This window comes from Odontesthes bonariensis, chromosome 24 (assembly GCF_027942865.1).
Source record: "Odontesthes bonariensis isolate fOdoBon6 chromosome 24, fOdoBon6.hap1, whole genome shotgun sequence".
Lineage (NCBI taxonomy): Eukaryota > Metazoa > Chordata > Actinopteri > Atheriniformes > Atherinopsidae > Odontesthes > Odontesthes bonariensis.
This window is the reverse complement of record NC_134529.1, coordinates 19,146,162-19,157,809: the sequence shown is the minus strand read 5'-3', so window position 1 is coordinate 19,157,809 and position 11,648 is coordinate 19,146,162. Positions and strand designations below refer to the sequence as shown.

The 11,648-nt window shown below is 43.2% G+C and overlaps 1 protein-coding gene across 1 annotated transcript; it reads left to right on the top strand.

Annotated features, from left to right (window-relative positions):
- Positions 1 to 573: 573 nt before the first annotated feature.
- LOC142375315 (uncharacterized) lies at positions 574 to 6,019 on the top strand. Its single transcript, XM_075459304.1, has 7 exons — positions 574 to 791; positions 1,746 to 1,940; positions 3,120 to 3,249; positions 4,051 to 4,152; positions 4,934 to 4,962; positions 5,162 to 5,188; positions 5,441 to 6,019. Exons 1-7 carry the CDS (start codon positions 623 to 625, stop codon positions 5,713 to 5,715), a joined length of 927 nt encoding a protein of 308 aa, XP_075315419.1. The 5' UTR covers positions 574 to 622; the 3' UTR covers positions 5,716 to 6,019.
- Positions 6,020 to 11,648: the final 5,629 nt, after the last annotated feature.

The window sequence follows — 11,648 nt, the reverse complement described above, 5'->3', positions numbered from 1 at the left end:
AGTTGGGCTAGCCCATCCTTTCATTGAGGTGAAAAGACTGCAGAGGGGAAAAAAGTGTCCCTCTCAGTGCCTGCTATTAGTTTAGTCTGCGTCTGCTTCATATTCCCATTTAATCAAGATGTCTACTTCTGTTCAATGCAATTTCAGGTTCTGCTGTTTCCTATGCCTATATCCCACAGTGACACAGGGCTTATGTGTGGGGGCGGGGTCAAAGAGACTAAATCTATGGGATTAACATTGTACTCTGCCCTCCTACACACACACACACACATGCAAGTCAACGAACACACACAAACAAGGACAATTCAGGCTGAATTGGACGACTGCTGAGTTTTTAAGCATTATCAACCCCACCCCCACCTTTATATACACACACACACCCTGAGCAAAAGGCTTTAAACTCAAACACATCCGCAGCTGCGTCCCAGAGTGTGCCGGGCATCCACCAAAGAGACTCGACGAGATCAAAACGCCACCACGTTCCTCTCCCGCTGCTCATCTTTTTATCATTTGGATGCTGGAAACAGGACACCGGCAGGACTGATCTGTGAGTGCGTATCTGCCTGCGAGACATAAGTGGAAGCGAAGGCGATGAGATCTTAGTGGACACCGGCCAAATTAGATGGAGGGAGAGCACGGCAATCTGATTGGAGCCAGGGGAGGAAAGAGGACTGAAAGAATTTGCTCGCGAGAGGAGAAGAAGAGGAGGAAGACGTCTGGGGTGGAGGAAGATGGTTCAAGTTGCCAGCAGAGGAAAACTGACTACACATCGGTGTCCAGCGGCTCACATGGTATTCACCTCTGAATCACTATCACTGTGACTGGCAGCTAAAGAAAAATCAAGTCGAATGTAATGGAGGAAAACTGTTATTGTGTTCTGGATATGTGCTTTAATACCCTTGTTTACATGCTGCTGTATGATGACAGTGCAGATGATCTGCTGGGTCCAACTGTGACGCGACCTCATTACCGTGATTTATGCCACAGGCATGAATAGGGGATTTCAAAGAGATTAACCCTTTCTCTGATTTCAGCTTCACAGATCTTGTTGACAAGACAGCTGTGTGTGTTTTTCTCCCACCATCCTTGCCCTCCTTTCTGTTTGCGTGGTGTTGTAAGTCAGTTGAGGCCTTTGACCTTTCTTGGGGAGTTTGCCGTTTCTTGTTATGTGACGAAATCTCAAAGCATTTTTTTTGGGGAAGGCTTGTCAAAAGGTCTGGTGGCAACAGAAATCCAAACAATGCTATTTGGATATCAATGAAAACGTTCAGAATAAATACACTGCTCAGACTAATTCGTCTTTGATTTTTTTCGGGGGGGGTTTCAAGTCCTTTATTTTTAATTTGAATTACACTGAAACCTAAAACTGCAAAAACCTACCTGCATTATATAAGGTATGGGTTTTACTAGTTGAGACCAAATCGTTATGTAATTATACAAGTATAACCAACACAATATTGATATTTCCTTCTTTTAATGTAATATTTTGGGACATTCCTACTTTGAAAACTGGCAAATGTTCGGTGGTTGTCTCTGATTCAGCTGTTGTGCAGTAGTTCCACCATCTCATTAGTTATGTAATGTATTTGAAAGGCAGCAGCAAGATAATCTGCGCCTGGGTGAAAACACTTCATGCCGTCTATTCATCGAAGGATCGCACGCACAGAGACAGAACGAGAGCGACAATGCAGTGCCACGAATCTAACTTTTTCCACCTCTCCATATTTCCCCCCTCCTTCCTCCAGACGGCTGCAGCTCGGCAGCCAGCGGCCTGGATGTGGTCGACCGCCTCACCTATTTGGAGCAGAGAATGCAGATGCAGGAAGATGAAATCCAGCTGCTGAAGATGGCTCTTGCTGACGTCCTCAAGAGACTCAACATCTCTGAGGAGCACCAGGCTGCAGCAGCTGCTGCAGGCAGGAGAGCACCCATCGCCAAAGGTGAGCCAAGACCAGTGTTATCATGCTGACCTGCACTGTCAGCTTTTCTAACAATTGTTGTCTTTAAGTGATATTTTAGACTGGAACTACTACGCTGAGAAGACAATTCAACTTGGCAGTGTTTACAGATGACTTTGGTTCTGTCGACTCCGCCGTCTGGAAGAACTTTAATATGAAAATGGCCGAGTAAAAGTTTCGTACCCTTCTCCATGTTTGGTGGATCCGCCGATTACTTTCTTTTCCGGTTCAGCAGCAGACAGCAACAGACTTTTACAAAATAAAAACAAAAAAAAACGTTAATGCGCGATAAAACAATTATTGGCGTTAAATAATCAATGCGTTAACGTGATAATAACGAGTTAACTTGCCCAGCCCTAGTTAATAATCTTACTTTCGGGGCTACTGAAATATGCTGACATTCTTTACACATCTCTTCCCACTGCCGCAGCACTTCTTATCATATTTTGTATGAAATGCTCTGTTGTGGCTCCTGTCTCTTTAAAGCCCTCTTCCCAAAGGCCCCCATCTACTCCAGCGAACTGATTGGTCAAAAAAAGCCAAAGTATCAGGCAGTTGCTCAAACTCTGCTTCCAACTAGCAGCGAGACTGAAGAAGTGCCTGGAAAACGTGGTTTTCAGGCATTTCAGGAGCGGTCGTCTTCTATTTGACAGAATACTACCCTCGGGTGTGAGTGCTGAGTTTTGTCGCTTTGAGGAAAGAAAAAAAAGTCGATATAATCAACCGAAAGGAAAGGAAAAAGTCTCCATGGCCAAGTTACGTATGACTATTTATGCATCAAACTTTATTTAAGTCCAAAATGACATCCTGGAAATGCCCCTCATTTCAATCAATTAATACATTCAGCTAGAAATCACATAAATCAAAGAAAAACAGTAAATCCACAAATATACTTAGAAAATAGACATGGAAAAACATGGCACATTTGCTTGGAAGGGGATGCAGTGTAGTTGTTGATTCTGATTTATTCCTTGATTCATGGTTTCACAGAATTCTTTTTGCTGTTCATGCTAGAATGCGTGCACTTTTATTAATAAATGAATCGCCTAGAACAAGCTTTATTTGTGCATACAAAACACAGAGCAGTCACAACAATGACCAGAAATATAGTCCAAAGAACTAATCTTCCCCTTGTGTGTGTGTGTGTGTGTGTTTCCACAGCCAGGCCTGTGTCCCTGGCTCTGCCCTCCAGACCGCCCATGGTGACCTCCGGCGCTGCTTCTGTGAAGAAGAGCTCCACGCTGCCCTCCAGCTCCACAGCCAGGAACTACAGCCCAACGCCACCTCAAAGGTAAGGCATCACTGCTCGGTCTGCAGGTAATATTTAATCAGGTTGCGCGATGGTTTGTGATGCACTCGGAATATGCTATTTTTTCTTTTGTTTTTCCCGTATTCGGACTAGTTTGAATTGTTAAAGTTGGATATTTTCTGAAACCAAGGTTATTGTCAGGTGATTTCTTTATCCTCCACTGTGTGAGCCTCTCGTCTCTGACGACCCGCTCGATAAAAAGCACCCGGGGCGATGAGAAAGCTGCCACAAACAGCACTAATGGGAAACGGCCCTAATCAGACAGCTCGCAGTGAAGCGTCAGTCTCAGATCTCAAGTTTCAAATCTCATTATCTAAGGTGCAATCAGCAGACACTCTCCATTATCTGAGAAACGCTGCACATGGATGCTCAGTAATCATCCCGACATTGGCCTTTATTCCAAAGCAATATTCTCTTCCTCTCAATTACCCTTGAAATGATACTGCCATTAGTTGATGTTGGTCAGAAGCCATGATAGAGCCTCTCCATGGTACCTTAATGTGCTACCACTACATCTGTAGTACGCTGATATAATTGCACAGAGCAATGTAAATCTCTATTCACTTAAGGCTGTCTGCTCATTATTACGATGAAGGGAGAGGAAGAGTCCTCTTCAGTGGCACCAGTTCATTTCTCTACTCTATTATTTCCCCTTTCCCACCATTGATAAATGTATCTTTTTTTTATAACAATGCAAACTTTTGAGAGTGTATAATGTCCTCTGTCTAAGTCTGTCCTTTTATTTTCATCTTCCTGTATGTCTTTTCCTCTTTTTCTCTCCAGTGGTGTGAGAAGCCCACTGGGTAGCGTGAAGGACAGTCCATGTAAGACCACTAAAACTCGACCCATTTCTGCAGCCTCAAGCTTCAAGAAATCTTCAGAGAGGTAAGAGGCTGTTTATGTATAACATGCAAGACATACAGTACTGAGCAAAAGTCTTAGGCCGCCCATCATTTCTTTAGATTTTCCCTCCAAGGAGCCAGACTACCTTCTAATCTTTTAAAATGGTCTTGAGATATAGTCCTCCAATTTTTCCGAAGGTCTGACGGCACCCAACTCAAGAGATGATCCAGTGTTGAGTCTACAGATAACAAAGATTGTCTAACAGGGTTCAGACTGTTGAAGAATAAAAAGTGCTCACACCAAATATTGATTTTCAAGCTCATTAGAAGCAGAGAAACTCTGTTTCGGCCTTATATATGTAACCGGTATGAAACCTCTGCGTTGGGTTAAGGCTTGTACGAATGGAGAGCACACCGCTGCTCTTTAGTAGGTCTTTATTTTCCTCAACCTTTCCTCACCGAGCATCAGAAAAAAAGAGGAAGAGTTTAAGTGGGACCGTGTCTTTTGTCGCGGATGTTGCTCCCCCGTAAAAGAATGTACAGAAAAAGAAAACAAAAGTTCCACCTGACTCGTCTTATAAATGTCAGGTTTAAAACAATAATTTTGTGAAATATAACCCCTTCCTAACAAACATCCTGCCATGTATGAAAATGATTTATTATTATTTCTGTCTAAATCCCATTGCAGGGGGACCCTAAAATGTTTTGTCAACCTGACACTGATTTCGGTCTTTCACATTGACTCCCTATTCTTGTCAGAGATTCTCTAAATCCGTTTCCCCCTCTTTCTGCCTTGTGTCCCAATATAGCAGCAGCAGCAGCAGCAAGTCAAAGGAAGCTGCAGTGAGTGCAGGTGAGAGAACGCTTTCTCCTTTTCGCTGCAGTCATTGCTTCTTTCTCAAACTGGCAGCACTCAAAACAGGAATGGGAAACTTCTGCGGAGCGAATAGTGGGAAGATTTACGTGAAAGACGGGCATTGCACTGGTAGCTATTGTTCGCAGATCATAAATAAACTACCTTTTTATGTGTTTGTCATGTTGTTTTGACGCAGGGACAAGGCGTGTGACATACTGCAAAGGTAGGCTTCGCCCCTGACTATAAGGAAAACACTTTAATGAACCATTCAGTGGACAGACTTGTGAGTTTTTCTTTTCTGCTCATTCTTCATTTTTCACATCTCACCATGACTTATGTCCCCAATTCCCCCTCACCTCTGCTTTAACATTTCCTCCTCATTTGTCCGTACGATCACATCACTCTTGTCCAACTGGCGACCCTCCACTCTGCCTATTCTCTCATCTTCCTCACCTCATTTCACCACTTCACTTAGTGACTATGCAGATCTATCTGAGCCCCCTCACAAGAAAGACTGGGTCTTCTGAGGCTGCCAAGTCTGCGTCTCCGGTGCCCGCTGACAACGGGCCCGTGGCCACGCCCAACCCCCCTCGGGTGAACGGGGGCAGCAAGCTGGGGATGAAGAAATCAAGCCCGTCCTTCACCCTAAACCTGCAGAAAACTACAACCAGCCAGGGAACGCAGCAGGACATATCCAGCTACAAAAGTCCCATCAAGTCGCCCAGCCAGTATTTTCAGATTTGTTACTGACACAGACCAAAAAGTCACTCTTAAAATGTTGAAATCAACAGTTTACCTTGGAAAAACTCTCCCTTCAATTCCAAACACATTTTCAAAAGCCTCATTGGATCACCTGAAACTGAAAATATGTTTTTTTTTGTGTGTGTGTGTGTGTGATATTAATGTTAACATGTTTGAGTAAATCTAATGTTGTGTTTTCCATTCATTTATTTTGAGAATAGTCAACGCTTTGATGGGTTTTTACCTTCTTGGGAGACGGCAGCATAGTTGTAGATCCATTTGTCCCACCTTGAAACGTGCACATTGTTTCCCTGAATGCCCGCGCTCCCCGCTAATGCTCTGTCCCTCTGCGTGAGACGCTGTCAGTCTGTCTGTGTGCGAGCGAGCGCCGAGTGTGACGTAAGGGGGAAACTGTGAAATGAGGGAGTCTGCGTCTGTTTGCTGTGATGTTGTCATTTGTGTTTTTTTGATGTTTCATCTTAGATTCCACCTCACCAAGAAAATGTTCATTTTAATTCAGGAGAATCAATAAAAAACTAAACTAAAAGAATGGCTTTTCCTTGTCACATTTACCACTGTGTGTGTGTGTGTGTGTGTGTGTGTAAAGAATGTGTATTTGGCAGTGATCCTGTTCCACTGTGTGCCGTGCTTTCCTGGCATGGTTGAGTTCAATCAGCCCCCCCGAGAGAAAGAAAAGTGCAGCCACTGTAATGAAGCACTTCTCTGATGATGGCTTACGCAGGTCGATCGGCCGCTGAACACTTTGATGAGCAGGAAATTGCTGGAAATCTCCGGTCATGACCCCCACTGTTGGATGAACATTGGAGTGGACACATGAGGGAAATACTTGAGCTACACACCTGCTGGGAGCTCAACAAAATATGCTTTCAGAAAGTTCCAATAAAGTCGGTGGTTAAAGTTAGTTTCTTGCTGTTTTTTGCTGGTTAAACTTCAGCTTAAGATATTTCTAACAAGCCCCTGATCGTCTCTGTGGGCAAAGAGCAGTGTCACCCATAGTTGCGCCGACACTCTGTTCAAACAGCCCCCCGCCTGTTTTGGCCACACTGCGGCGGTGGGCAGCCAGTCTCCGCTTCACATCCACCTTAATGTCGGACCACTTCTTCTTCACCTCTGCTTGAGTGCGCTTCTCTGACCCCACAGCACTAACAGCCTCGCACACGCTCTCCCACCCACCCACTCTTGTGTTTGCTGGAGGACAGCGTGCCAAAGAACACATTTTTGCTGGCCTCCACTTCAGAAAGTAGCACCGATATCTCGCTTTCCGTAAAGTTCTCATTTTTCCCGTCTTATTCATTCTTTTTTCTTTATTTTCTGGTCGTACACAGAGGGGAATCGCAGGTGCAGGGCTCATTTAAATAGGATTTGCAAATTTAAGTAGGGGCGTGGACAGGGAGGAGTCGGGTGCTCCGACATGTGCGCTCAATTCCACGTTGATTGGGATGTACAAACGAAATGTGCTTGGATTGATGCGTGCGCACAGATTCATACATCCGACGTTGGAGGTCATTTGGGTTTGAGCGTACGCCATGTTACATGAGGCCCCTGGTATCTTATTGTAAGAGAGGAGAAAAAAAATGCACTTGTTCGGATGGGTCCGTGTGAAAAGTCAGTGAGCTGGAACGGTCACTTTGAGCTTGTGTGAGGAATGATAATATGAGCACCCTCCATGTTTTCACAGCCTCAGCGCCCTCCTGTGGAGATAAAGGCCAAAAAATAACAGCAGTGATCTACGGAAAACAGCTTGATAACTAAATAATGTTACGTGGAGATTAAAGTTGAACCACCACAGCCATGTTCACTAAATAAAATAGTTGATCGCTACAGTTATTCTGAACTCAAGATTTTTATATGATTGGAATGGTTATGAAATCTAAATCTAAATCAAATCAAGTCAAATTTATTTGTATAGCACATTTCATGTACAAAACAACAGAACAGAACCATGTTTAGTCTGGACTCTGGACTGGACCAGCAGACCTGAGTCCTTGGATCTAAGAGCTCTGCTGGGTTTATATTCTCTGAACATATCACAGATGTATTTTGGGCCTAAACCGTTCTGGGATTTGTAAACCATCAGCAGGCTTTTAAAATCTATTCTGTGACTGACTGGAAGCCAGTGTAAAGATTTTAAAACTGCTGTGATGTGTTCAGATCTCTTAGTCCGGGTTAAAACTCTAGCAGCAGCGTTCTGGATGAGCTGCAGATGTTTAATGCTCTTTTTGGGAAGTCCAGTTAAAAGAACATTACAGTAATCGAGTCTACTGGAGATGAATGCATGGATGAATTTCTCCTGGTCTTTTTGGGAGAGGAAACCTTTAATTCTGTTGATGTTTCTGAGGTGGTAAAAAGCTGCCTTGGTGACAGCTTTGATGTGGCTGCTGAAAGTCAGATCTGAGTCTATCAACACTCCGAGGTTACCAACTTGCTCAGTGATTGTAAGGTCCCGAGTCTCAAGATATTTACCAACGCTGACCCTCTTCTCTTTGCTACCAAACAATCTAATGTGTAATATTCTATGTATTCTCTTATTCTGCTGAGTATTTGCCAGAAAATTGTTTTTCTAGGTACTAAAACTCAACGATACCCTTACATATTCAATTAGTCTCTTTTATAAGTAAGAATCCAAAGTAAGTGATAGAAAATTAATACTTTATCATTTAAAGTCTTTGTAACGGTCTTTGTAATTCACACATACCAAACAAGGGCTCAGCGCTGCATCAGTGTGTGCAGAGTCTGCCTGGAAATGACTGTTAATGGAGCTAATGATAGTTGCAATACTTCTCAGTTGAACTGAGACTTGTTTTCCTAATGACTTCATATCACTAGATTCAAGTCTACTTCAATACAAAATGTTCATATAGTAAATCTATGGTCCTGTTTATAGTACAATGTACAATAAAGCAGTATGTGATCTAAGAGATGTTCTGAGTTTTTTTTTGGCAGGATTGTGCAAAGTACCTAACAATCCCTCTCTTATCTGCAATACATAGTGTCAGTTAGTATTTCTGACAGGGAGCTAAGCTAACAGCTACTAAGAACAGGCCACAGAGGAGCACATTTGGGCAGACACTGCATGCAGTGATGTGGAGCGACATGGTAATTTCTTGAAACAAATGGACCGGACAGGATTCTAAATGTGAGGGGCTTTCACTCGGAGCGTAGCTAAAGGTGGTCCGGAGATCCAGGTGTGAGAAGGTGGAAGTGGAGAATAAGAAAGGATATTGGTTCAACTGAGCCACATCTACAAGCTCCTTAACCAAAAAGAGAAGAGGAAGAAGAAGGGGGCAACTGGCTCTCTGGGAGAAAAGCTGGCTATGACAGATATAAATCTACCTCTAAAGTCCCAGCCAGGGATTCAGCTCTTTACTGTACTTTTAAAGCTGAAGGATTTCACAGGAAGCCTCCTATGGCAAAATGTTAATTTACTCTCTTTGTAAGGTCCTGGATTCCTGCAGTTTCATTGTTGTGGATACACAGGAGCCTAAAGACAAGAACGACTCCCAAGAAGCCAGAAAGTTCTACAATGAGTAGCCTACGGAGACACTTTCCCGAGCACACACGACAGATCGAAAAGTTCCCCATGAACTCCTTCTTAAGATGTAGAAATGAAAGAATTTTAAGGGAAAGCAAGCATTAAAGGGATAGTTCCCCTCTTTTGACATGAAGCTGTATGACATCCCATATTAGCAATATCATTTATTAAATTTGACATACCCCCTGCTGCGTCCTGTGAGCCGAGTTCCGGTGTTATGCCGAGAAGTGCATGCCTGCCGAGAAATGCATCCTCATTCGCGGGAGCGTTTCAGGTGTGGATTATTACATTTATCCAATAAAGTTGCAGTGATAATATTGAGCTGACAATGGTGTTTCATTCGTCCATCTTTTTTTCTAATTTTTTCATGTGGATTAATAATACATGTACACTTATGATAATCCGACAATTGCACATTTTATAGCATCTCTTTCACCTATTATTATATTATTGTACAAATATTCCAAAGTAAGGGCCGTGACCAACACTTTTATAATAAGCCCGAAAGACGGTTAGAGACATTTTCTATGAATATCAATCTTTACTCAGTATAGCCCAGATGAAATAATTTAAAAATTAACCTAAAACTATGAAAATTGATTATTTTCATTTTAAATACAATTTTTAACTTATTGAAATTCGCATCTGTTAATACAATCAGGTAAACAAACGATAATGTAGTTATATCAGTCCATTCTCTCTTTAAAGCAGGGGACCAGCAGGGGATGGATTTTTTCGGCAAGGCATATTTCGGCAAAGGTCTGCCGAAAAATGCATCCCCTGCTGGTCCCGCGAATGGGGATGCATTTCTCGGCAGGCATGCACTTTTCGGCATAACACCGACCTCGTTTTGACGTTGACGAAGGTAGTCCGGCTAGTTGGCTGGGGCTTAAAAAATAAAGCGTTTTGCTTCTCAAAACAAAATGCGTTTAAAAGAGTAATACATTTGCATCACAAAATCGTTGTCCAGGAAAAAGTCAGACCTCACAATCGCTTGGCGCTATTTTCTCTCCCTTCGTATCACTGCGTGCTGTGTAGACCGTGCAGACCGAAGTGCAGACCGAGCACTCCCCCTGCTTCCGAGCAGTAAACACCGTAACAGGTGCGGCTGTCGGCAGGTGGCTGCACGCATTGATATGAAGGGAGAGAGAAAATAGCGCCAAGCTATTGTGAGGTCTGACTTTTTCTGGATGAACGATTTTGTGATGCAAATGTATTACTCTTTTGAACGCAATTGTTTTAAGAAGCGAAACGCTTTATTTTTATGGCCCCAGCCAACTAGCCGGACTACCTTCGTCAACGCCAAAACGAGGCTGGAACTCGGCTCACAGGACGCAGCGGGGGGTAAGAAAATGGTCATAAATGATATTGCTAATATGGGATGTCATACAGCTTCATGTCAAAAGAGGTGAACTATCCCTTTAAGGGATGCTTTATGTACAAAATATTCCAACATTTCTGACACGAAGCTCATTGTGGGCTTTGCAACCCTAACCCAGATCAGAACAAATGGTCACCGCACATCATGGATCCTATAATCCAGACAAGAGTGTCTGGTCTCAAATGAGCATCAGCTGGCTGATTCAGCTGGACACAGATGCTAAAGATAGTCCATTCTGTCTTGTTTACAGGTGTGTGTGTGTGTGTGTGTGTGTGTGTGTGTGTGTGTGTGTGTGTGCGTGTGTGAGCCAGCCACACTGTGATTTTACGCCATATCAGTTACATCCATCAGTCAGAGTAAAGAAGGGAAAATCTCCTGCTAAGCATATACTGTATGTAATGGAAATGCTACAGAGTTAGTTGGAAATGTATGTTAAATGTGGAAACATTAGGAGACATAACTACACGTATGTACATCGTTAGAAAAAAAAACTGTTTTTGTGACGATGGCAGACCTCACATGCATACATAATGTCCTATTTAGGGCCACAACAAGAGTTCTTTTTGTGGAAAAAACTTCAAAATATACAGTTTTGATTGTTTTCAGAAGATCGATAGCTGGATTTGATCTTTAAGAGACTGCAGGGCCGAGATGTTTGCTCGTGGCCTTAAACGGTTTAAGTGTTTGAGGTAACTGGTTTTATATCCAACGTCATCAGTGATATTAACCCACAGTTAATCAATCCCGGTCCCTTGGGGCTTTCTGTATGTGATCTCTCTCGTAAAACAGAGAACAAAACAAGCATTATTTCATTTTAACAGAGCTTTTTCGTCAAAGAGACTAGTTTTTTTTTTTTTCCTGCCACACAGCCTGCACCGTCGCTCCGTCACTTGACAGAGGGCGCTGTCGTGTTGCAAAACTAAGATGACATGACTATTTCAGCAGCCCGCTCCACTCCACTCCACCCCACCTCCACCCCCCCTACCTCTCCTCTCCATCCAGCCTCCC

Coding starts and splice junctions, on each gene's coding strand:
- LOC142375315 (XM_075459304.1), top strand. CDS start 623: ATGGAGGGAGAGCACGGCAATCTGATTGGAGCCAGGGGAGGAAAGAGG. Junction 4,153..4,933: donor TTCAAGAAATCTTCAGAGAG/GTAAGAGGCTGT, acceptor CAGCAGCAGCAG/CAAGTCAAAGGAAGCTGCAG. Junction 5,189..5,440: donor GCGTGTGACATACTGCAAAG/GTAGGCTTCGCC, acceptor CACTTCACTTAG/TGACTATGCAGATCTATCTG.